The sequence below is a fragment of the Bicyclus anynana genome, chromosome 22 (genome assembly GCF_947172395.1).
Source record: "Bicyclus anynana chromosome 22, ilBicAnyn1.1, whole genome shotgun sequence".
Taxonomy (NCBI): Eukaryota; Metazoa; Arthropoda; class Insecta; order Lepidoptera; family Nymphalidae; genus Bicyclus; species Bicyclus anynana.
The window spans coordinates 8,342,075-8,369,144 of NC_069104.1; the positions used below are offsets into that span (position 1 = coordinate 8,342,075).

The following is a 27,070-nucleotide window of genomic DNA, read 5'->3' on the forward strand; positions in this document are numbered from 1 at the left end:
ATACATAGGTTTTTCATAATGAGCGCTAGTGGTTCTGAAGCAGTCTTCTTATTGAAGGATTTTACCAGTGCGTTAGAGTGATTCTTTCCTGAACGTTTTCTCCAGAGAATGAGAGTGTTGTAGTAACAGGGTGAGTTTGGCTAAGCTTTTAGGAACACCACAGAAAGGCTCAGGTCCTATCTGTGGTATCCTAGCGCCGAGTTTTGCAAGTTGGTCTGCTTTTTCGATGTTTGATATTCCTGTATGGCCTAGATTCTTAATATTAGTATCTTTGTTAAAATTAATAAATTTTATTAAATTAAAATCCATAAAAATCCATGGTGATATGCATTAGTGACAATGGTGGTATGTGGCTCAAAAGTGGGTATACCTTTGACACCTATATGCTTTGACACCTATATATAATGGACCTGTGACAAATTTACGTCAAATTTGGTCACGATATTAATTTTTAAAGAATAAACAAAATTTTTTCGTAACCTCTCTAACTTAAAGAAAGCTACCTTAATGGAACGAGATAGATATTTTTTTAGTCATTGCGTAAAGAGGTTAGACATATTTTACATGACAACATCAATTATGTTAGTTGAGACCAAATTATCTTTTGTTTTTGTCAACCAAAAATGGCTATTGTTGTGGTTCCGGCGTAACGGTATTCGAAATATTACGGAAATAATAACCAATAGCTTGTGAATCGCAAAATAAATTAAATATTATACAATAGTGAAGTGTGCAGTTGTTGCCTGCACCAATAAAACCCAATCAAAACTAGCGGGAATTTTATTTCACAAGTAAGTATTAAAATCTTTGATTTTTCTGTTGATATTGAGTATTTTAAAGGTATTTTTTTTTAAATTAGGCCCATTGACTAATTCAAAGCTTTACAATACGTGGTTTTATGGTCAATCCTTTAAAGAATTGAATTATTTCACGAGTTTTGGTTTGACCGTATACGTAGTGTTGGGCAAGTATTGTTTACAATATCGATGAATAGATAAATAAGCAAAAACGTATAAATTAATAAATTATTTTATGTTCTATATGTATAGTTATTTTATATTTTTCAGATTTTCAAAAAATCATGATTTAAGACAAAAATGGCTAAACAACATTAACAGGCTTAATTTCCATCACGATACAGCTACTTACGTAGTGATTATTTTAAGAAGGATTACATTAATTTAACATTATGCTTTCCGCGCCTCAAAGACAATGCCTGCCCATCTATCCCGGTGAGAATGCTTTTTCATCGTATTCATTCTTGTTTGTGATAATATAGGAATTCCCCCATTTTAAAATATCTGAATAATAGCAAATTTTAATTTTAACATTTACTTATATATTTTTTTTTTATTGTGTCCAATAGTGTAAGAGAAAGATATCATTTACAAATTTAAATATTGGATAGAAGCCGGCGTTACTTTGCGGAAGTTCATCATGATTATATAATGATTTATTTATTTTGCTATCATCCGCGAAAATTCGGCGAACCCATGCGACAACGTCACCCAGGTCCGACAAAATACTCTCTACGTACGTTTCACCCCGAAACCGGAGCATCCTCAGGAGATGTTGACTCTACAACGTGCAATTGCAAAAAAAAATTGACTTTGCAATTGCACGTTGTAGAGTCAACATCTCCTGAGGATGCTCCGGTTTCGGGGTGAAACGTACGTAGAGAGTATTTTGTCGGACCTGGGTGACGTTGTCGCATGGGTTCGCCGAATTTTCGCGGATGATAGCAAAATAAATAAATCATTATATAATTTACAAATTTGAAAAAAAAAATTACTGGTTGGTTGCTTTATGTACCTACTCATATAAATACTAATGTTGCCTTTATAGTAATATTTTAGTAGATATAACCAAAGAATAAAATTTACCTATTGCAGAATTTATCACCTGAGCAACAAGTAAGACAACCCTAGCAAGAAGTGTACCTTAATCTGTTATAAGAGAGTCATGAGAATGCTGTTTCCCAAAATGGAATATAACTAGTATAGTATTGCACTGTCAAAAACATATTTAAAAACTAAAATTTTCTTGTAACAACGTCTCAAAAAAAATATTTAAAAAAAAAATTGTCTAGTAGAACGATAATTATAAAAGACCATTTATACAAAAGTGTCAATTTTGTTATGTATAACGTATAACGTTGTATCAAAAATTGTAACTTTTGCAACTTCTATAAATAAATTTTGTTGATGAATTATGATTTTTGTTTCCTATTGCCTTGGTTTAGTATTAGGCTGGTGGTCTAGGACAACATCATATTCATCAGATAGTAATCGTTACACAATCAAGACATAAACACAGGCCAACGTTCGTGAGTGCCAATACAAAACATTGTATAGTTTAAATAATTTATACTATACAATGTTTATTAAATACCACAGAGTAACCAGAGAGAGAGTAACCCTTGACATTTGCATATAAAAACAATTACGTAAATTGATATAATAATCAATAAAAAAATACTCCATCTTATTTCTTTAGTTTTTAAAATATTTAGAAACAATTAACGCTATTTTTCTTGAATAATATTGAAAATTACTGATGCGACGGTTCGTACCGTACTGAAAAGAGAACGTATTCGTTTTTGAATTTCATATTCCTAGCAGGTACGACACCGTCATGTTACGTACGCTACATCTGTATATATTTGAATAATCTGTGTTAAATACAAAATACCACATTATCACTTATCATGAGAAAAACAATTGTATGGAATTTTATATTATAATAAGTAAGACAGAATTTAAAATGTTTCATTTTAGTAAACATAATATTTTGTATAATTTTATGTCGAGTGCTTAATTATTATCGATAAAACAGCCCTATCTCAATTTAGAGACCAAACATGGTTACCGGAAGCCTCAAAAATAATTACTTGTCACATATCCTCTATTATCTATGTATCTATACCTATATGTATCTAAGGGGTATACAATAAATTCAGTGTAGTCGTACATTGCTCAAAAGATGGCGTTAAACAGAGATGGCAGCTGATGACTACTACACTACTACCTATATTCAAAGTACAACTCTATGGTACTCTGTGACGTCAATGGAAACGACGTCTTGTCTTGTCTCTGTGCTTCAATAATCATTTGACGTTTTGTAATTTGTTTGTGCGTCTGTGGAAGAAACGATAAATTAACGGTGATACAAAATATTTTATTTAATATTATTTTACAATAAAGCTATTAAATAAAATACTTTCGCCATACAAAATGATTACTTAGTGTATACATAACGTATGACATGGGGTACAAAAAGAGTGATATTAATTATTTATAAGTTTACAAGTTTTACTCGTTTACGGTTGTGTCATTACTTCAAGACAAGAAAATCTAATACGAATACGAAAGTAACAATGGAAATGTTCAATAAGCATGGTACGTATATAATATTTTTTATAGAATTAACTCAATAGTAATTTCAATATATTTGTAAAAATAGAGAATAGAATAAAAAAAACTTATATAAATAATACGTTGATGTGCGTTGTTATGACGTGCATAACAACTTATCAAGGCCGTGCTGTCCCGTACCTGGCACACAGTGGATACTGCGTAAAGTCGTCAACTGCTAAAGCGCAATGCACATGTGCCCTGAGTGGGTGGATCTGTTTTATCTATTGTTTATCGCGTCAAACATCCGTTGGATTGCGCGCAGCTATCAGCTGTGTTGACGAAGTACCGCGTACTGACAGTTTCAGACTTCAGTTTCACAGTAACGGTCGTTCCAGTGCTTCTTAATTAGTGTATTCACACTGTAGTGCGAAATTACGCATTTTGTACTCATTATTCTGTGACTTGTGATTAGTATAATTACTTTGGAGCCATCAAGTTTTTCAGGTTGTATTCATATATTTTTAATGACTGGTTGTCCTTACTTGATGTACATAGATTGTTTGATGACTTCCTTGAAATGATTTTATGGTTTTTAATAATTAATATATAAGTTTTGTATCTAAATAAATATTAAATCAATTTGACAAAAAGTTGTCCTGATTTGTTTGTTTTATAAGTTATTTTAAAATGTCAAGTTTGCCACTGTATTAACACTGTATGCAGATTCTACTACAAAGAGTATTTAAATTGAGGAGTATAGTGAAATTATTTTGTATATTAACACATGGAATCTTTGTCCAGGTATGAAAGGCCCTACAAGAGCTGCCCCTGGAGTGCCAGGAGTAGCCGTGAACAGGTACTCTCCTGTCACAAATTGGAATGACGATCCATTTGGTGCTGATGTCTTTGAGCCTACTCCTCAATTCGGGCAAAAAAAGAAGCCCCCACCTCGGCCACCTCCACCGAAACTGACGAAACAGCCAGAAGTTCCGGCCAAACCATCTCACTTTATACGTAAACCGACTGTACTTACGTCTCTTCTATCAAGAAATAAGAAAACCACAGTGAATCACCCAAGTGCAACAAACCAAACTTTTACAGATTTAAGCAGTGAAGTGGACACTAGTAAAATGTTTCCTAAATGTGAACGTGTTAATATACAAATGGGAACTTTGATAGATCTGTCGTCTCCGCCCAGTTCACCGACTTTTACAACCAGGTCCAGCAGTGATGGTGTTAGCGTCGACAGTTTTGGTTCTGACGCTACAACTTCAACAAACCATCATAACTCATTCAGTGGTGGTAATGCCTCCCAAGCCGAGAGTGGATTTGAAGATGACTTTGATCTCTTTCTGCATTCAAGAAAACCATTAACTAAGGAGGACACGTTAGATGATTTCTCTATGGTTGATCCATTTTCTCCTCCAATTTCAAAGCCCAGTATACCTAAGAAACCAACGTTGAATGCTGATCCGTTTGATACAATAAGCAACACAAGTCATTATTCGGCAGCACCATTGAAAGGTCCTACAATAATTCGCTCTAAACCGGCGAGGCCTAAACCACCAGATAACACTGCTTTATTAAAGAGTACATTTGGAAGCAATTTCCAAATAACATCAATGAGTGTCAATACAACAACACCCATACAGAAAGTTACTAATGGCTTTGCAGACAATGTGGTGAGTGATTTTTATACTAAACAAGCGGATGCCCGCGACTTTGTCTGCCCTTAGACCTCTTTAATCCAGCATTCTTAGTGAATACTTACTAACTATAAACTATATCGCTGCCAAATTTGAGCTTTGTACTGAATTTATTGTATACCCACTTTTGAGCCATTTGTGCATTTTGAGGTTTCGTGATGAATGACTTTTTGCATATTAAGATACTTATAGTAGGATTTATTAACAATTCTCAAAATTAAAGGCATAAAATTTATAAGCAATACTTTTTGTGACAGGGCTTATTTAGGAACATTTTAGTTTGTCTGTGTAATTACACACCTATGAGGCAAAATAGCATCAGTTTTAGGATGTGTTCCTTACATATCTTAAATAATGTTGCTCTGTTTATAGGCAATGGGTTTGACCTTGAGATTGCTATCTGCTTGGCTTTTACTATTCAAGTAGAATAGATGTAGGTTGGCAACTTTGTTCATAACACTCCTGATGGACCGCGCAGGCGGGGGGGTGTGTGGTGATGAATGAAAAACCCACAACTGTTGCAAGCACAATTTCATACCCGCTCATTCTTTGCCGTCGCCCGCATATCATAGGAGTGTCATCATCGAACTTGCCTGACTATAGCTGAAAGCTTTAGATAATTATGACTCATTTACAGTCCAACGGTTTATATTTCAATAATTTTCTTTCAATACAGCTTTTAAAATTTACAATAGAAAAATGAATAGGATACTCAAATATAATGAGTAGTTAACTCATAATAATTAGCTGGTATGAAATTCAAATGAGACAATTAAACCTTGGGAACATTTTCATTTGAAAAGCTGAACACTAATTAGGAAATTAGCGAGCTACACAAAATAATATACTGTCCAAGCGCTGTTTGCCATATCAAAGGAAATGACTGTTTTTCTCTCAGCCACACAATGGTCTTGGCTCCCACAATGTATTTATGGAATGCTCATAAATCCTTAAATAATTTAATTATTAAAGACATAAAAGGCAGGTTCAAATTTTAGTTTGGAATTTGAAGGAATTTTTTGACACTAATCACACAAATATTATAAAGGCGAAAGTTTGTGTGTAAGTATGTTTGCTCCTCTTTTACGCTGCGGCTACAGAAGCGATTTGGCTGAAATTTGGAATGGAAATAGATTTTACTCTGGATTAACACCAAGGCTAATTTGCATCCCAGAAAAATCTTTGGTTCCCGCGAGAATTGTGAAAAACTAAATTACACGCGGCCGAAGTCGCGGGTGTCCACTAGTATGAAATAAAATAAAAAATTGTTTTTAACCGACTTCCAAAAAGGAGGAGGTTCTACGTTTGGCTGTATGTATATTTTTTTTTACGCTAAACAGTTTTATGACAAAGATAATGCATTAAAAATCAAAATTATACAATATTTTCCTAAGTCACACTCATCAGACCACTCTCCTATACAATCTAGGATTACCTATTGATCATTATAAGTACAGTCTTAGGTTTTGGAAAGTAATGAAATACTGAAACCTAATTAGATTATTTCTTATATGTTGGTATACAATACAATTATCTTGGCAGACTGGGTCTTTACACAAAAATGGTTACGTCAACTGATTAGATTGCAAACAGTCTGAGTCATTAATATGATCATAGCTAGAGTTTGCATTTATATTTATTAGTATAACCATTTCTAAGCCAGTTTGTATATCACTAGCTGACTTTGTCATTATCATTTTGGGGTATGAAAAATAGACCTTGGGCAGGTCTGAAAATTGCACACACACAAAATTTCATAAAAAATGGTCCAGCTGTTTTGTGGAAGTTTGGTACCAATCACAGGAATAAGATGTATGTGTTCTTCTTTTTGTATGAAAATAATTACGAAGCTCTTTCAGCACTGCATCTAATCCAGCACATCTGATTTCTTTCTGAAATAGGTAGCCATAATGCTAACTGTACTTTGTCAGTGACATATTTCATATTTTGCTGACCAATAGCAGCAAAATTTAAAGCTCTGTATTTGACTTTGATTGCAATGGGACAAAAGAGATACCAATATGTAAGAAACATGTAGACAAGTATGTTATGGTGAACACATTCTTGGCCTATAGATCTGTTTTATCAATCTCAGAATATTGGATCAAAAATGATTTTAAAATCTTTAATACAATTTGACAATAAACCCTTGACCTAAGACAATATAAAAGATTAATGACGTATGAAAATGCGAAAATAAATATTAAGATAACTAAAGATTTGACCTATACCTACACATTTTTATACAAAGTACAGAATTCTACAAACAAAAATCAGATTCTTATCAACATTTTATCATCAATTAAAATTCATGTAGTGAATCATTCAGTATAATGATTAACATAGTTGTTTATATGATGATAATAAGGGGTATTATTATTTTTATGTATGAAGTTGGTATCCCCAAACAGGAAATATTAATTCTTGGCTAATAGGAAAAATTTCGTGTTTATAATTGACAAGTCACAGATGTATTTTAATTTTCAACACATTACTTTTAGTAGTAGTAGAGCATAGTGAGAATTTTTGTTGAGGGAAATACTGTTGGAATAGAATCTTAGACATCTCAGATTTGAGCTTGTACGTTTTACAACAGCTCTGTGCACGCCAATGCTTAACGGTAAAAGAGGCGTCAAAATAGCTTTACAGTTTATGACATTAACCAATATATTGCAGGATTCAAAACACTTTAGTTGGGAGCACGAAGAGTCAACAGAGCGAGAGTCAACTCCACCCATGCCAAGCATACCTCCACCTCCTCCACCAGAGATTGTGGACGATGATCTACCAGTGGTGTGGCCGGAGGACCAAGAGTTTGAATTGCCAGACACATCAGATGACTATGAAGAGCCATATGCGATTGCATTGTTCGACTATTTTTCAAACCTTCCCGGTGATTTATGTTTTAATGTGAGTATACCTTTATTTACTTATCCATACTAATATAATAAATGTCAAAGTAAATCTGCCTGTATTACATTTTCACGGAAATTTCATTTTGAAGCAGAACATAGGTTACTTTTATCCCAGAAAATTTCATGGCGCGTTGATACTTTCAGTACAACTTTTAGCTTTGTACCTAATTAATATACATTTAGAGCCTCAGTAGCTCAACGGTAAGAGCGGTCGGACTCATCACCGAGGTGTGGTGGTTCGATCCCCGCCCCGTTGGTCTGTTGTCGTACCCACTCCTAATACAGTCATTCCCGACTAGTTGGAGGGGAATGGGAATATAAGTCATATTTAAAAGATATGGCAAATATTCTTTAAAAAAAAAAATACAAAACTTATAAAATCAACATCTATAGCGATTGATATAACCGATTCATCAGATGATTTTTTTATTTTAGGAGTAGAATTAAAAATGAAATCCATATATATATATGTCCATAACAAAATGATAAAGACAAAATGGTCACTTCATCCTTGATGTTAGGTAACGTCAACTCCAACGTATACTAAGAGTATTCATATATTTTGCGAGTGTTTTTAGTTTGTTGTGCCAAATTTTCAGGTGTTATTAATAAGTATTTTTTGAAGGAATGCAACTTTTTTTGCTATAGTGAAAACTGCGCAGTTGTCGTTATTATCTGGTACGGGAATTATTTTTTGTCTGTCTGTCTTTTTCCTGACCGGGCATCATGCTGAAACTACTGAATGAATTTCAATGAGACAGCACAGTTTGAGACCATAACACGAAGGTTATATGACACTTTTTGTATCTCTTTTGTAACCCATTCTGGAAAGAGACTCGAGCTCAGTAGTGACCCGAATATAGGTTGATAACATGTAGGTTATAGTTAGTAGAGGTCCGCTAAGAAAGGATTTTGCGATAGGAACGGATCAGGCTTAAGGGCGGACGAAGTCGCGGGCGTCCGCTAGTAATAAAAATTATCAGTGGTCGCCTTATTAGAAACGTAGAAATCGAAAGCGACTACTGTAGTGTACTGCATATATATATATACATATAGTGGAACTAAGTATAGTATGTAATGGTAGCCATTTTAATAATTTCGGTCACGGTTATTGCTCTAAAGACGAGACGAGAGCTGCTTCGTTGTTTTTTTTTTATTCTTTACAAGTTAGCCCTTGACTACAATCTCACCTGATGATAAGTGATGATGCAATCTACGTGCAAACTTTTTAGGAGGAGAATGAAAATCCACACCCCTTTCGCTTTCAGCACGTCATCGTAGTGGAACGCTAAATCGCTTGGCGGTACGTCTTTGTCAGGAGGGTGGTAACTAGCCACGGCCGAAGCCTCCCACCAGCCAGACCTGGAACAATTAAGAAAACCTCAATCGGCTCGGAGGCTCGAACCCAGGACCTCCGTCATGTAAATCCACCACGCATACCACTGCGCCACGGAGGCCGTGTTATTGTGTGTATTCTAAATACAAGAATTTATACGCGTGGTAAATACCTCAAAAACCCATAGGTTACCCTTCAAACTCTCGTCATATTTCAACCACACAAAACCTCGAAAAATTAATAAATCTAATCTAAACCTTCTTCATGAATCACTATTTATTAGGGCTAACTACGGAAATCAGTTTAGTACATTTCTAGTTTATCGCGAAAAGACGGACATATAGACTTTGTAATTTATTTCATCTCATGTTACATTGATGGTAGTCGCACTCCTATACATATCGACAATCGATCGATTACAATGAGACTTTTTTTTGTATATTTGGTATAAGTCTTAGAACATGTCGTTACGTATTTTTCTCCCTTCTATTATATCCCAAAGTGAAATTTTAGTAATTTTGCATGACAGTTTATAAGGCAGAAAACGTTTGCCGGGTCAGCTAGTATTCCATAAAATATGAATCTATGTTAGGATATCTTATTTAAAAACACACGAAAATTTCATATCACTACACCATGAAATTTCGCACGACCCATGTGTTTTTACAGTATCGCTAAAATCACTAGATAGTTCCGCTCTAAATACAACGCCTGCAATATTTATAATGGCATTAATTTCCTGACCGTGGCTCTCAAGCGAAAATGTGTCTTGATTCGTTTTGTTATGGATCAAAATAAAAATTAGTATAAATAGCCATACGGCGCATGTAGAAGTAAACTTTATTGGTTATATCTAGCATGCAAAAATATAGCTTCCGGCGTTTATATCAGCTACCAACCTTAATTGGGTTGCTTGTAAATTAATAATCATAACTTTTCATAATTATATGATACACTGGCAGACGCAGCGTTGTTTCACCCGCGTAGTTCCTGTTCCCGTGGGATTATACACGGGTATAAAATGTAGCCTATATTACACGATGAAATATGAACTAAACTAGGTTCTGCACCTGATTGAACTTTTTAATGGATACGTATGAAAAATATTATAAAATCCCAGATGTCGCTATTTCGAGATCTAGACCAGACATTTTCCTTTAGTCCAAACAAACTAAGCGAATAGTACTTGTAGAGCTTACTGTGCCGGGGAAGACTAACATTCTGAAGGACCACAGTATAAAAGTGAATAAATATTATGACCTAACAAATGAACTAACTAAAATGGCTATGTGGTTAGTCTGTACGCCGTAGAAGTAGGTGCGAGATGATAACCAGCAAAATCTCTTTATAACTTGCTTAAAGACCTCGGTCTCTCTAGAACTGCAGCGAGTTCTATATTAGAACGGGTATCCAAAGCTACTCTATTAGGATCTTACCAAATTTGGCTAGGCACGGAGAACAACACGAGCGGAGAAAGGGAGTGTTAATAGATTGTCAAGGAATTCCTTAACCCTACATCCATTGTTCACATAGGACTTGTGACCAATGGATGTAGGGTTAAGGAATTCTTTCTCCGCTCGTGTTGTTCTCCCTGCCTAGCCAAATTTGGCTTCCTTGACTTTGCTCAGAGTTTTTCTCTCTGCCACGCGATGGACCCAGCACCCGCACGGTGAATCCATGGATTCCCAATATATTCGTCTCAGGACATAAAAAAATAAAGAAATCGAAGGTTGAATAAATAATGTATTAGTGTCAATTACTTATTCACCGTTTATTAACAAGGACAATGCAATGCGGAAAACGAGGTCAAAATTCCCTTTAATGCCTTAATGAAGACTCCTTAGTCGATATACTCGCAATAAAGATTCGACCCTTAACCTTACATACACAAGTCTGTCTCGAGTCGTTCCAGTAATTGCAGTTACGTACACGTATAATCTCATTGATGCGGGGTACATGACCGGTACATAATGCGTTTTATTGTTATTTTATAACAGTTTATGTCATTCCGATATCTATTTATTACAAAACTTGGCTTGTATACTGTAATCTGTAGAAGGAAATAACAACTGTTTAGCGGTAACTGGCGTTAACATAAGTCAAGCAAAGCGAATCATCATTATTAGTCGATGGACATAGGCTTTGTAAATGATTCCTAAAATCAATTGATGTGATCAATCCATGTAGTCCAGCTAGAGGGGGTTGAATTCTGGATAGGGCTATGAAAATATTGACCTTTATTTTCTTTCGAGAAATTCTCTGTATAGTTCGTGAGTTTAGAAGTTGGTATGGTGTTAGAATACCGTGCCTTGAGGACAATGTTGAGCTGTCGGTTGCGGTATCATTAATATCTCATAGTGATCGTCAGAGAGTCAGTTTTCTTTTCTGTTTTTTTATCTATACAAGTTAGCCCTTGACTACAATCTCACCTGTTGCTAAGTGATGATGTAATCTTAGATAGAAGCGGGCTTACTTGTTAGGCGTAGGATGAAAATTTAACTAGCCACGGCCGAAGCCTCCCACCAGCCATACCTGAACCAATTTAAAAAACCTCAATAGGCCTCACCGGGGCAAAAAGGTTTGAGGTCGTCAAAAAGTTTTCATGTTAAACCCATCACATTGGAATAGCATCTATATAGAAATACCCTTCAATGAGGGGAGCTTTGACCTTGAATGAATGAATGGACCTTGAATGGGCAATTCAAATAGATCCTTGAGAAAAAGGCAAGTGATTTGTGTCCATGAACTTGTAGTTGGCCAAGCGAATATGATAAGAACAAACATTTAACGTATGCATCCTAATAATAGCCAGCTATTTGGCTTGAAGCCACGTACGCGAAAAACAAACAATTCGCGAACGCCCTATTCAGTCGATACTCGATATATATCCTATTACAGATTTATCTCAAATATGTGAATCGCGCAGCTAAATCACAACATACGAGTAGATAATAAATCACGCAAGTATATGACATCAATCTGAAGCCACACAAGTTAACCAACCAATGAGGCAAATTAAACGGTCAAGTTAGCATATTAAAAAAAAAAAAACAAAACAAGAAAAATACTACGGGTCATTTCTATAATATGTTCACCATTTGCTTGGTACATGCAGCACAATGCTGAGCTGGATCCTTTTTCAAGGTTGTGCCAATTATGACAGTGGTGTTCTGATGATTAATTACTTTTTGTGTTTGTCTAGTGGTCTGGGTATCAGGCAATACAATAGTGTTAAAGCGTGGCACAATTTTTGAAATAATTGTATTTTTCTTTCTTTCCTTTCTCTCGCTGTCTTTATCAGATGATGGACTTCTACCGCTAGACATAGGGCTCTTATAAAGGCTTCTTAAACACCATGGTCGTAAGCCGCATATGAATCCAGCGGCTCCTTGTTACCTCGCTATATGTCATCGGTCTACCTAGTGGGGGAGACCATTCCAGCTCAGTCTAGGACTATTCTAAGCTATTTAAGGCAACCCGTTTAGGGAAACAAAAAAAACGAGAACACATTATTGCACAAAATCAATAACGTGATTGGCAGCGTGATGGTGTCTACGCTGCCTAACAAACAACTGAGCGTAAGTCGTCAAATACCCTCTTATTTATACCAACACTGATACCTCCCCTCTATAATAACATAAATAATGAATGTTAATACCACCTGTAATCGAGGAACATGTAACTCTTGTGGGGCACACAGGGAAAGATTGGTTAGGGCATCAAATTTCCTTAATCCGGCACTGTACCAGCTCGGTTTCTAACGTCCATGGGCTATTCGAACTACGAGTATGTGCCCCGTCCATTGCCACTTCAATAAGCGACTCATTGAGCTATGTCGGTGGCTTTGGTTCTTATGCGAATCTCCTCATTCGATCACGATTAGATACTCCAAGTATAGTCCATAGTTAGCGAAAGTCAACGGGTCTATTACCTCTTGTTACGAGTAATTTAATTGAATTTGAGCCACTCGTAATTCAGTATTACCGTTTTAAGCCGATTACTCTAAGCTGTATATCGTAATGACTATCGACTAGTCTATGTGTAGTGAGGTAAAACCTTTCCAGTGTTATTCTAATTTTACCTCGGCCGAGCTCACGGACGAACCTGTTAGCGTTCATAACGTACATGACGCGTTCGTGACAATTATTCATTCAATCATTTGTTCCTGGAGTGCATTTAATATGTGCTAACTAAATTGTTTCGGGGAATTGGTATACTAACGATAATTTCTTTGTTAAAATATTGTTTAACGAATTAGGTTCTGTCATCTTCTTAACACAGTAACTATAATAAAATGTCGCTTTTCGCCGTCTGTACGATTAGGTCTAAACTAGACTATGCACAAAAATTAAGGGAGCAGAAAAAAAATCCAAATTTTTGGGGGATTTTCAACAGGCTGTAACTTATACAAAAATGGTCGTACAGCAAAAAAATAAAAAGCAAATTGTAGCTCTAACTGTTTAGTTTTTGGATCTGAGTTTGAAAATTTTTTTTTGAAAATATTTTTCGAGTAATCATAAGAAAACCACCGAAAAAAAAAATTTCGAAATTTTTTTGGTTTTTTTTTTAATCTACGGACGTGGAAAAAATTTTTTCGATTCAACCTCCATATGGACCGGATAGCTTGTTTATTCAGATTTAATTTCGTTTTTTTTAAATCTCGATACGAGCATTTCTCGCTGAGATATCGATGTTTGAATGGAAAAAGATCATTTTGTCTTTGATTACCAATATCTCAGCAACCAATGATCGCACAGAAATTTTGAAGTTGGTTTCAAAAACTTGAATAAATTCTCTACAAGGATTGGCAATTGAATTTTGAAAAAAAACTTTTTTTCAATCATTACATGAATTTGAAAAAGCATCCAAAAAAGGGCTTTTTGTCGTTTTTTGGAAAATCAAGCGCCCAATCAAAAATATTGCGGAAACCACTGACGTTAAGTGTGCCTTTTACTGTTCAATATACCCACAAAAACTCTACAAAGTTTCAATTCAATCCAGCCAACCGTTTTTTTTTCCCACTTGATCGAGTTTTTTAAAAAATTAAAGGAGCAAGAATTTCGCTCTGAAAATGTCATAATTTACGCTTTTGTGCTTGCGCACGTGTATGTGTGTATTCCACAGTATATTGTGACTCCAAACGCACTCTCCGAAGATGTATGTGTGTGTGTGTGTGTGTGTGTGGAAGTGACGAACCACAGGGTCTCAATCTCTGATAAAACCACACACATACACGTGCGCAAGCACAAAAGCGTAAATTATGACATTTTCAGAACGAAATTCTTGCTCCTTTAATTTTTTCAAAAATTCGATCAGGTGGGAAAAAAAAACGGTTGGCTGGATTGAATTGAAACTTTGTAGGGTTTTTGTGGGTATATTGAACAGTAAAAGGCACACTTAACGTCAGTGGTTTCCGCAATATTTTTGATTGGGCGCTTGATTTTCCAAAAAACGACAAAAAGCCCTTTTTTGGATGCTTTTTCAAATTCATGTAATGATTGAAAAAAAATTTTTTTTTCAAAATTCAATTGCCAATCCTTGTAGAGAATTTATTCAAGTTTTTGAAACCAACCTCAAAATTTCTGTGCGATCATTGGTTGCTGAGATATTGGTAATCAAAGACAAAATGATCTTTTTCCATTCAAACATCGATATCTCAGCGAGAAATGCTCGTATCGAGATTTAAACAAAACGAAATTAAATCTGAATAAACAAGCTATCCGGTCCATATGGAGGTTGAGTCGAAAAAATTTTTTCCACGTCCGTAGATTAAAAAAAAAACCAAAAAAATTTCGAAATTTTTTTTTTCGGTGGTTTTCTTATGATTACTCGAAAAATATTTTCAAAAAAAAATTTTCAAACTCAGATCCAAAAACTAAACACTTAGAGCTACAATTTGCTTTTTATTTTTTTGCTGTACGACCATTTTTGTATAAGTTACAGCCTGTTGAAAATCCCCCAAAAATTTGGATTTTTTTTCTGCTCCCTTAATTTTTGTGCATAGTATATATGGACTTTCATAATTCGATAGTCTAATTCACAGAACATACAAAACGTTAAAGCTGACACTAGATGCAGTCGATATTAATCGCTCAAAAGCTCCTGCTGGCCTATTTCCTATTATGGTTTTTATAATCAACCCATCAAAATTAAAAACAAATCAATTGACAAAATGAAATCCACATACTATGATACAAATTACAAAATATGTCATCCGGTACTTACGGTGTATGTAGATGATACTTTGTTGTCCACTTCAATAAGTTGATAATAAAGACCAAAATAGTGAATTAGGCCACTGGACAAACTATCATTAATGATAGTTAATAATGATTAATAATAGTTTGGCCACGAAATTTTTAGGCAACCTATTCGCAATATATCTTTTGATGTACTATATCTATATACCTATTTATGGAAAGTAGACGTAGTTACACTATTTATATCTCAAGAACGACTACACCGATTTGGCTGAAAATTGTTGGAGATACCAGGAGACGAAACATAGAATACCCAGGGCAAGGGTAGGGTTGAGTAGGGGTATGGTAGGGTAAATTTTAAGAAATTAATTATCACGTGTCTCAGACGGTGAAGGAATAACATCGTGAGATACCTGCATACCTGAGAATTTACCTAATTCTTTACGTGTGTGAAGTCTGCCAATCCGCATTGGCCCAGCGTGGTGGACTATTGGCTTAACCCCTTGCTTCATAGAGGAGACTCTAGCTCAATAGTGGGCCGAAAATGGGTTGCTAATGATGATGGTAGGGTAGGCGTAGGATGGGAGAAGTGACGAAGTCGCGGGCGTCCGCTAGTTTGATATAAAACACTTTTCATCCAATAAAGAGACGTTTCTGATACGAATCTTCTACAATAACAATAATTAGCAAATATTTATTGATTGCTGATATTGATTCAACGGCTCTGACGTCAGGTAACCGAATACGGCGCATGCGATCGCGTGACGTAGTTCCCGGTTTTGTTTTTCTGTTTACACGATTCTTTCATTGTTTAGGTACATTATATTGTTTACATTACACGTATCGGGCAATACGTTGGCGATTTGCAGAACACTGTTTGATAATTGTGATAAAAATTCCATCCGCAATATCTGTGTCGGACAGGAAAATGATTGCTACTTACATGTATTGTTATTTAACGCTTTAAGTCAAGGTTTCTCAAAATGGGGTTCGCCATTCGACGGCAGGGGGTTCGCGACAAGATTTACCTAACGGTGGCGTGATAACTGATACCAAGTCAGAATTAAGGTTAAAATTGTCCAAAATTACTCCTAACATTGAATCCATTTGCGACAAGAAACAAGCACACCCATCACATTAATATTACAAAGACATATCATTTGGTACTGTATGTCCTACCATAATACTTATTTTCTTCAACAGTCAAATTAATGTTTTTCATGGGGGGGTTTCCATTTGTTAGTAAGGGGTTCCTGGAGCCGAAACTTTGAGAAACCCTGCTCTAAATCTAAGGGCGTGTGGTAGTATCCAAATCTTTGTATCCACACAAATATTATAAAAGAAAGTTCTTTTTTGTTTGTTTGTTTGTAGCGAATAGGCTCCGAAACTACTGGATAGATTTTTAAAATTCTTTCACCAATGGAAAGCTGTGTTATCAGCGAGTAGCATAGGCTATATTTTATCCCCGAATTCTCACGGGAACGGCAACTACGCGGGTAAAACTGCGGGGCGTCGGATAGTAACAAATAATTTACAAACAAAAGAAACAATACTCTACGAATCAATCAATACAGTTCAAGGAGTAGCGTGATCTAGTATGCAGATGATATTATTATTGGGAACCGTGATAGCCCAGTGGATATGACTTCTAGAGGGTGTAGGTTCGAACCCGGACCGGGGCATGCACCTCCAATTTTACAGTTGTGTGCATTTTAGGAAAAACACCGTCAAGAAATCGAAAAAAGAAAATTAATCTTTTACTTATTTAGAAAAAATAATTGTTATTTGCGTGTGTGAAGTCTGCCAATCCGCATTGCGTCAACGTGGACTATTGGCCTAACCCCTCATTCTAAAAGGAGACTCGAGCTCAGCAGTGTGCCGAATATGGGTTAATAACGATGATATGATGACTATTATTGGAATATTCCTTCTTCAATACAATTTCGGAACCAATGTTAAGGGTACGCAATATATATACTCAGAGGCACAATTATCCGCCCACTTTAATATGACACGAGTATATTAAAGTGGGCGGATAATTATGCCTCTGAGTATATTTATAACAATATGAAGTACACGGCAATGTACCTACATTTAGCATGCTAGGCCAAGTTATTAGTGTCATTACAGCTAACCTCAATTTGATAAGCTATCACACTCTAGTCTATCACTTTGTAACTTAAAATTGAGTCTAATTTAAAACTTAACGCCAGAAATGGTCGAATTATTGATTACTAATAGACGTCGCGCGGTCTCATCCGCGTGGTTGCCGTTGCTGTAGGAATACGGGGATAATATATAGCCTATAGCCTTCCTCGATAAATGGGCTATCTAACACTGAAAGAATTTTTAAAATCTAACCAGTAATTTCTGAGATAAGCGCGTTTAAGCAAACAAACAAACAAACTCTTCAGGTTTATAACATTAGTATTGATACTGTGAATCTGTGTATTAATCAACATTAATGTATACGAGTATAAATATGTACTGAGCTTTTCTTTCCTTCTTAGATTTTTCAGTAAAAACTAAATTAAAAAAAAAACAAAAAACACAAAATCTCTCAACGTTTTGTTTTTTAGTTTTAGTGAAATAAACAGTAATATATATTTTTTGAATAATAATACATGCTAACTGCTATAGAGCGTCGATAAACTGCTGAATTGCAATATTTCTTACATTTTACAATTTGTAAGAAGTAGGTTGGTGTTGAGCAACCTAGATCCAGGTCATTGAGCTATCGTTATGTTATTTTATTTTCTTTTGCGCAATTGTTAGGGCTTGGTAATCTTTGTTGACTTGTGCATTTTCAGATAATCGTCTGTTAGTTTGTACCTTCATACATTTTAACCCGACTGCAAGAAGGGTTATGTTTTTCGCGCGTATCTTCTATGTATGTAATATACTTTATTACCTCATATCTTCCAAATAGCTGAACGGATGTACGTAATTAAGATATCGTTAGATTCGTCTTAATAACCCAAGTATTCTTAGATAGGTGAAGTTAAAAAAAAACCAACACGACGACTGTGAGTCGCTATAGACTCGAGAAAAAAATTTTTTTTTTTCGAATATTGCGATACGGGTATTAAAATCAAGGGCTCATTAAGAGGATTTCAAAATGGTATATCATGGCTATAATAAAAAAAACTACAATTAAAAAAACGTTGTTCATTAATTGCTACACATAATACGCGGATGACTTCGTGCAAGCAGGTTAGGCAGTCGGGTTTTTTTTAATTTTTTTAATTTTTGAGTTCTTTTATTATTATTTTTTTTTACCTTAAGGATTGACTTTAAGGTTGAATTTACAAATGCGACTACTTGAATTGAGTGCCAAGAAGTTGTGTTTGGCACTCATTGAGTCGGGACGTTTTTTGGTCGCTGATTGTGCATCCACTTTTCAATAGGACATCGATGCATACCATGTTAAATAAAATTATTAAAATTGACATCTAATCATTAACCCGTTGAAAAAAGCCATACATACCGTTAAACAATTTAACTTCATAAGTCATACGTCTATGCAATCATTTAGGGTTATAACTATAATTTATCTATTCACTAAAATATTTATTTTATGCCAACCCTAGTTGTTTAAAAATATTTCGATGAAGCATTAAAAAAAAACTATCAGCAGATATAGAAACTAGTGAGCTCGCTTGCATTTATGCAATTCTTTAGGAATACCTAACTTGATTGCAAGTTTTTATGTCTCCGAGTTCCGACGACGATATTGCAATTAGTTTTATTATTCGCGTGTCTTTTTATAGCACATCTTTTGTAACTCAGAGCATTTAGGTAGGTATTACGTTTATATAAGAAAGTAAAAATTATCTAGCAATTAATATAGTAATATTATAAAGATGAAAGATTTGATTGTTTGTTCGTTAGTATTGAAATTACTGGACCAATTTGAAAGAATTCTTTCGTCAATGAAAGATATATTAAATTATTAACCATATCTAATTGTTCTAAGCTTATTAATCAAATTTATATTCATTAATTTAAGAAGAAATAAATTTTAATTTGTATTAATTAGGTGTGAAATGACTAGTGGCTTAATACCCTCATTTTTTTTTACTCTTTACAAGTTAGCCCTTGATTACAATCTCACCTGATGGTAAGTGATGATGCAGTCTAAGATGGAAGCGGCCTAATTTGTTAGGAGGAGGATGAAAATCCACACCCCTTTCGGTTTCTACACGGCATCGTACAGGAACGCTAAATCGCTTGGCGGTACGTCTTTGTCGGTAGGGTGGTAACTAGCCACGGCCGAAGCCTCCCACCAGCTAGACCTGGACAAATTAAGAAAATCTCAATCTGCCCAGCCGGGGATCGAACCCAGGACCTCTGTTTTGTAAATCCACCGCGCATGCCACTGCGCCACGGAGGCCGTCAAAATTTTCTTTGTTAGTAAACAGTACTCATCAAGAAAGGCTGTATGTGTTATAGGCACCTATATTTTTATTCCGTATTCCCACGGGAAAGAGAACTAAGCAGCTAAATCTGGGTAGGGTCCGCTGGTATTTAATAAAAGTAACTGTATTTGGGTTACAGAAAGTAAAATTAAAATAATAGAAAAATTCGATTCTGGCAACACTGTGATGAATTTATATCCAAATGCACGGGCAGATTTCAGAATTAGTACAACCATTTTGCAACAGGCGCGTTCTTAGAATAGTATTGCAACACACTTCGGGAATAGCTATTAATTTTGAACCGACTTCCAAAAAGGAGGAGGTTCTACGTTCAGCTTGTGTTGTATGATTTTTTTGTTATGTCTGTCCAGCGATTATTCCGTCATTTATGGACCGATTTTGAAAATTCCTTTTTTTGTTACTCGTAGATATGGTTTTATTTTTCTGACCTGGGACTCCTGATCGGTAGGTAGACAAATTATTCAGTAGAGCCAGTAGTCCTAAGATGTGCACCATGGGATAATTTTCTACGTTTGTCTACACGTCGATATCTCTTTCGTTGCTTTGAATCGATAGAAAGGGCGGTGGCAGGATTCGACCGTAGCTAGTTACCACCCTACCGACAACGATGTCGTGTATAAACCGAAAGGGGTGTGGATTTTCATCCTCCTCCTAACAAGTTAACCTAGTTTGCATCTTAGATTGCATCATCACTTACTATCAGGTTAAATTGTAGTCAAGGGCTAACTTTCCCTCGAGGGGCGTAGATGTGAATGTGTATAAAGTCGGATTTGAATTTAATGACGTTGTCACACGGATATGTCTGTTATTCACGGAAAATCTGTAAATAGGTATTCCATGTACATTGTATAGGTCTGGTGTTCCCAATCACTGATGAATTCCTGTCTCGGGGGCGTAGAGAGATGACGAAGGGGGCGTGAAATATACTCAATACATACAAAACAGCATAACAAATTACACATTATTAATTTCAAAATAGAGCCACAGCAGACACAGACAGCCCAGTGGATATGACCTTTGAATGCGATTCCGGAGGGTGTGGGTTTGAATCCGGTCCGTGTCCTTCAACTTCTCAGTTGTGTGCATTTTAAGAAATTACATATCACGTGTCTTAAACGTTGAAGGAAAAATATCGTGATTAAAAAGCTGCGGAGTAAAATGATAGCTTGGGTTGGGCCTTCGTGCTCAACAGTGAGCCGAACATGGGTTGTTAATGATGATGATAGTTGTGATGTAATGATTTATCAGACTTTTATGATAAAGACCGGGACAGAATCGAAGTGCTCTCCGAGGTGTGTAATATGACCAACATCCCAACTTATGGCTGGTACCGAGAGTTTTGGTAAGAAAGAAAATATCAATATTTCATAGCCCACTCTCATTTAGAAGTCGCTAGCATTAACGAATCAATGAACTACGCAAATCTGTAGAGAGGTCAATTCTGTACATGAAATATATTTTCAAAATAACTATCAGGGGGTGATTAGTGATCGATACTGATGCCAAAAATGCTATCAATGAAATTTTTGTCTGTCTGTATGTTCGATATAGAAATGAAAACTACTGGACGGATTTTAACGAAACTTGGTACAATTATTCTTCATATTCCTGGGCAGGTTATACCATACTTTTCATCACGCTACGGTCAATAGGAGCAGAACAGTGAAGGGAAATGATGGGAAAACGGGAGAAGTTACTCCATTTTTACAGCGATACTACTGTAAGGGCTGGATTAAAGAAGTCTATAATAACCTCGCGTCCGTTAGTCTATAATATCGTATAATTCTTGTTACAGGCGAATTCCAAGATTCATCTGCTAAGGCGAGAGAACGACGAATGGATGTACGGCAGGATACGCCGAGGCCTGCAACAGGAGGAAGGCCTCTTCCCGTCGAACTACGTCGAAGTCAAGGTCCCGCTTCCCAACGAGAGGCCCGCGCATATCGGCCTCGCGACGGCCTTGTACGACTTCGCGCCGGTGCAGCCAGGTGATTTACGTTTCAGTATAGGTGACAAGATCACTGTGCTGTCCAAAATCAACCAGGAATGGTATTACGGTGAATGCAACGGCTCGAAGGGACAGTTCCCAGTCAATTACGTCCAAATGAGTTAGTCTTTAGCTGTTAATAGGAGAATAATTTAGCAGAATTTCCTTTATACTCTATCGTTGTATATCTTCCGTGCGTGTATAGTGTTTTTCGGATAGCATGGGTACGGTGAGTGTTCGTTTTACTCTTGAGAGTTTACCGCGATTCACGATAATATTATGAACGTCATAAGGCAACTGTCGCCGTACCCATGCTATCTGAGAAACACTTTAGTGTAACGTACGTGTGTTCCTTGTGAAATTTGTTCAAGGTTATACATAGGTCATTAGACAGCTTACACACTATCCGTTAACTACACTACTCCACAAAACGAATCATAGTTTTGTGGAGTAGTGAACCTAAAACTAAACTAGTGTACAACATGTAAAACTAAAGTTAAGTGTTTGGGGGAAAGATTATATCGCAATAAACCTTTTTAAAGCTCTTTTTAGAGAAGAAACTACTCGTTATGTAACAAAATAATATGGGCAATTACGTAACTCGATCGGAACCGTTTGACAGCAAATCGGCTAGTTGACACTCTTTTTTAATGGTATTATTTAGTTCCTTATCGTAAGATAAGGTAAGATTGAAAATAAAATTTTCTTAATTTTTTGAGACGTGAGTACATGAAAATTTTAGTTATTAAATATGTTTTTGACAATACCAACCAAAACTCCTGTCGGCCATGACAGTCTATATTTCAACAGTTTCGTGACGTCACTATAATAAATCCCTTACAAACGGAGCGTTTGACAAATATATTAGTTAACAATTAGTTTGATGTTTAGCACATCAAGTAACATTGTGACGTCACAAAATGAACAGCGTTTTAAACGTGTGGAAAATTAGGAAAAATACATGATTTTTAAATTAAGTTTTATAAGAAATCCTTAACTATTATTAATTAATATCGATATATTTGGACCCTTATTTCATGTACTATGCGAAATTAATATTGTTTTGTATATTAAATTTGATATGAGTCAACTACCCTATTATCTTTGTAAAACGGACAGGTTTAGGAATTTGACATTGATTTAATACATTTTATATATGGAGCTGTAAATGCTAGCGAGCTGATCCTATTGAGTTACGCAATCAGTCATATCAACATACTCGTATATACGACTGTAACAAAATAAATATCTTTATGAAATCGTCCAGTAATATATGTAATTTGTAAGATGTGATATGATGTGGGACTAGCACCAAGACTGAGTGTTTTGTACTTTTCTATCACATTCTAGGTGTTCTTATTAACAATATCGCCGTGTAAGCGTTTTTTTTTTTAAATCATGCTATAACCCTTGTGTGCAATAACTGTAAGGGCCGGTTCATATATGGCGAAGCGTGGCGACGCGCATTTGTTACTATCAAACTATCTCGTATCCTGATATTTTTAAACTATACTAAAGATGAATATTAATCAACACGTCATGAAATCCCCGAGTAGCGAGTAGAGCATATGTGTAAATTAATTTGCGACTATTTCAACGTCCAACAATGACAATACCAGCACTCTAATTCACTAACTTTGACGTAAGTTAGTTGACATATACGAAATTGAGATTGTAAAAAAAATGTCATCCGGTGCCTACTGGCAACTCTTCGTGGATATCATACAGTAGGTAGATGACATTTCTCAGTTCGAAATCGAGATTTTAAGTAACAAATGTCATCCAGTGCTTACTGACAACTCTTTGTGGATATCATTCAGTGTGTAGATGAAATTTCTTAGTTCGAAATTACGATTCTATGTAGCAAATGTCATCCAGTGCTTACTGACAACCCTTCGTGGATATCATACAGTAGGTGACATTTCGTAATGTTTTTGATGTTTATTTTAATAGGTTGATATTAAAGACCAAATTAGTGAATAGGCCAGCTGGTGATATCAACACTTTAATTCGCTACGCCTCGCCATATATGCACAGGCACTAAGAGGTGTATAATTTTGTGTAAAAATATAATCTATCGGTAAGCGATTATACGATACTCCGCCAAATTGGTTGGTTCTTTTATATGTATACCTATATGAAAAATATTGAAAACAATTGCATATATGTATATCTGTATTATTTTAACTTGAAATGCCCTTTCGGCGTCTGCTACATACAATTTAAACGTCTTCAAGGCAAGAGTGACTTGCCTTGACTTGAAGTATAAGCATGACCCATTTTAGACCTCAACATTATTTTCTATGAGCCATGATTGTATAGCTTGGCAACTTCGTTCATAACACTCCCGATGGTCCGCGCGGGCCGGGGGGCGTGTAGCGATGAATGAAAAGCCCACGACTTCCCCGGACGCACAATTTCACACCCGCTCAGTCTTTCCCCCCGTCGCCCGCATATCATGGGAGTGTCATCGATGAACTCACCAGACTATAGAGTCAAACGTCAGCCTATTGGCCATACAAAAATAAGATAAAATAAAATAGATGATGTATTAAAAGCCTCCATTTTATGTTTAATGGGTTTGCCATAATAAATGTAAGTAATCTAAAATAGCTTTATTACCATTTGACCTTAACGACCGACCGGCAACAGGCGAAAATGTTTTTTTGTAATAAAACTTAACGGTAATTAATGTATTGTATGACATAATTAGTGTAAATAAATAACATAGTTTCTTAAGAAAATATCACGTGTCTCAATCGGTGAAGGAAAACATCGTGAGGAAACCTGCATACCAGAGAATTTCTTAATTCTCTGCGTGTATGAAGTCTGCCAATCCGCATTGGGCCAGCGTGGTGGACTATTGGCCTAACCCCTCTCATTCTGAGGAGACTCGAGCTCAGCAGTGAGCCGTATATGGGTTGATAACGTAAATAACATATTATTTTTATTATGCATAACATAGTCATAGTAATTAAAACGCCTTATGATATTATTATTACTTTTCTTCGTAATGGTTGTGTGATGCACGAGAGATCTGATTATGTGTAAATTTTATTACTTTTTTATTTTTGTACATAAATAAAAAAATTTGTAATATTTCTCGCGAAGTTTTTTCGGGTGCATGCCTAATGTTTCGCATATTTTGGTTTTTTTTTTCTATAAAATATGTGTACAACTCGTCAACTTTCTAGAAGACAGGTCTAAATGTGCAAGATCTAAGTATTTTATCTATCTAAAAACAGGTCTTAATGTGTAAGACCTAAGTACTATACCTACTACTGAAAATATTACTCACATAGATGCTATAGATAGTTGTAAAGACGGTTTTGTGATATACATAAACTTATTATAAAACAACTATTAAAATCGAAATTATATTTGGAATCGAGTGCTATTTAGAGAAACTAAAAATTAAATCGTCTTATTACTATCTCATCTTTTGTTGAGGATTATGATAGGCGTCCACATATCCGCATCGTACGAATTGGACGCATCGCATCAAACGGATTTTTAATTTTACCGTAGATTCGTGCGATTCGTGTGACTTTCTATACAAACATAGGTGTACCCTATAAACCCTATAATTTTGGGCTACTGATTTCAAATTCTATGATGGACGGCAAAATACAAAATATAGAACGAAAAATCACAGCGTCCACAAAAATTGTAATCGTCTATACTGAGTGTCGAGTGTCGACTCTACTCAGCGGTATGACAAGCCAGGCCCATTCTAGGAAACAATTCTAGATACGCCAATGTATACAAAGAATACTAGCGTTTAATGCGATGCGTCCGATACGTACGATACGGATATGTGAACGATTACCATTAAGTTAATTGATTGATTATCAAAATGTAAGGAAAATCATCTATGTATGAAAAGGTGTCAGGTGAAATGGCAATCTTGTCGGATTTAAATCGATTTCTCATTTGCAAGCGGACATTTTTTTTAATGTACCTTCAAGAGACTCGCTATACGAGAGTGTATTCAGGAGAATTACCTATGTTTAGCAGTTAAAAAATAATACCTACGTCAAAATAACAGCTAACATTTTATCAACATACGCGTTTAAAGGACTGTATTTGTTTTTTTTTTTCGGTCTATAAAAATCAAAATTTTTTTTAATAGGTAATAATGTAAAAAAATATGATCCTTGATGTAAAAAGTAAGATGTTTTTGTCTTAAATACAGCCAAAGGCTTCTATTTTGTTAATTTATTTTCCAATTATCTGTAAAAATATATGTTTAATGAAATTATGTGCGTATTTTTATGAGTTTTGTATGTGTCATTTATTTGTAAGTTTTTTTTTTATTTTGGTGGGACCATAATATTAAGTGCCTTAAGTATTCTGATCGTATAAATAATATTAATGTCTATAGTACGTCAACTTATTTATAATAAAAAATTAACAATAAAAATGTATTTTCATTAATTGTGACTTCAAGATTCCACATAATAAAATATTTTATTTAGTTATCAAAATTCCCTGTCATTATGCATTATTACTTGTATTTATTTTCTCTTTTTCGATTGGTTGTCTGGAAGAGATCGCTCATTAGCGATAAGGCCGCCAATTGTACATTAGTTTTTAAGTTAATTTCTTGCCTGTAATTATTATTTTTGGTGTACAATAAAGTATATTTCATTCATTCATTCAAAATTCCAATGACATTACTAAAGGGCTGGAACCTTATTGTAAGTACTGGACCTGTACCTATTAGAAGCTTTTTTTATATAAAGTTTATATGATATATGTCCATAACATATAAACATTATATAAAAAAGCGGTTTATTTAATTAAAGTATTAATAGGTACCTAATTCTGATATGTAAAATTAGTACATTTTTAAAGATAGCCTGTTTCCATATTATACCTACTGTAGGTATCGGCATTTAACGTCAGGTGAAATTCTAGTAGAAGAGAGCCGTGATAGCCCAGTGGATGACTTCTGCCTTCAATTCGGAGGACGTAGGTTCGAATCCGGTCCGGAGCATGCACCTCCCAACTTTACAGTTCTGTGCCTTTTTAGGAATTAAATATCACGTGTCTCAAACAGTGAAGGAAAAACATCGTGAGGAAATTTATGATGAAATCCTAGTCAAAGGCTAATTTCGTTGGGTTGGAT

The 27,070-nt window shown here is 35.3% G+C and overlaps 1 protein-coding gene across 3 annotated transcripts; it reads left to right on the top strand.

Moving 5' to 3' along the window:
- The first annotated feature begins 3,118 nt into the window (after positions 1 to 3,118).
- Positions 3,119 to 26,362, top strand: LOC112051732 (uncharacterized). 3 transcript variants are annotated; one of them, XM_024090511.2, is made up of 4 exons: positions 3,119 to 3,398; positions 4,158 to 5,038; positions 7,739 to 7,972; positions 21,748 to 26,362. In XM_024090511.2, exons 1-4 carry the CDS (start codon positions 3,260 to 3,262, stop codon positions 22,063 to 22,065), a joined length of 1,572 nt encoding a protein of 523 aa, XP_023946279.2. In that variant the 5' UTR covers positions 3,119 to 3,259; the 3' UTR covers positions 22,066 to 26,362. The 3 variants fall into 3 exon arrangements, with proteins under 3 accessions (XP_023946279.2, XP_052744433.1, XP_023946280.2); XM_052888473.1 differs by lacking the exon at positions 3,119 to 3,398 and adding an exon at positions 3,498 to 3,735; XM_024090512.2 differs by lacking the exon at positions 3,119 to 3,398 and adding an exon at positions 3,722 to 3,860.
- Positions 26,363 to 27,070: the final 708 nt, after the last annotated feature.

Coding starts and splice junctions, on each gene's coding strand:
- LOC112051732 (XM_052888473.1), top strand. CDS start 3,501: ATGTGCGTTGTTATGACGTGCATAACAACTTATCAAGGCCGTGCTGTC. Junction 3,736..4,157: donor TTTCAGACTTCAGTTTCACA/GTAACGGTCGTT, acceptor ATCTTTGTCCAG/GTATGAAAGGCCCTACAAGA. Junction 7,973..21,747: donor CCGGTGATTTATGTTTTAAT/GTGAGTATACCT, acceptor TTCTTGTTACAG/GCGAATTCCAAGATTCATCT.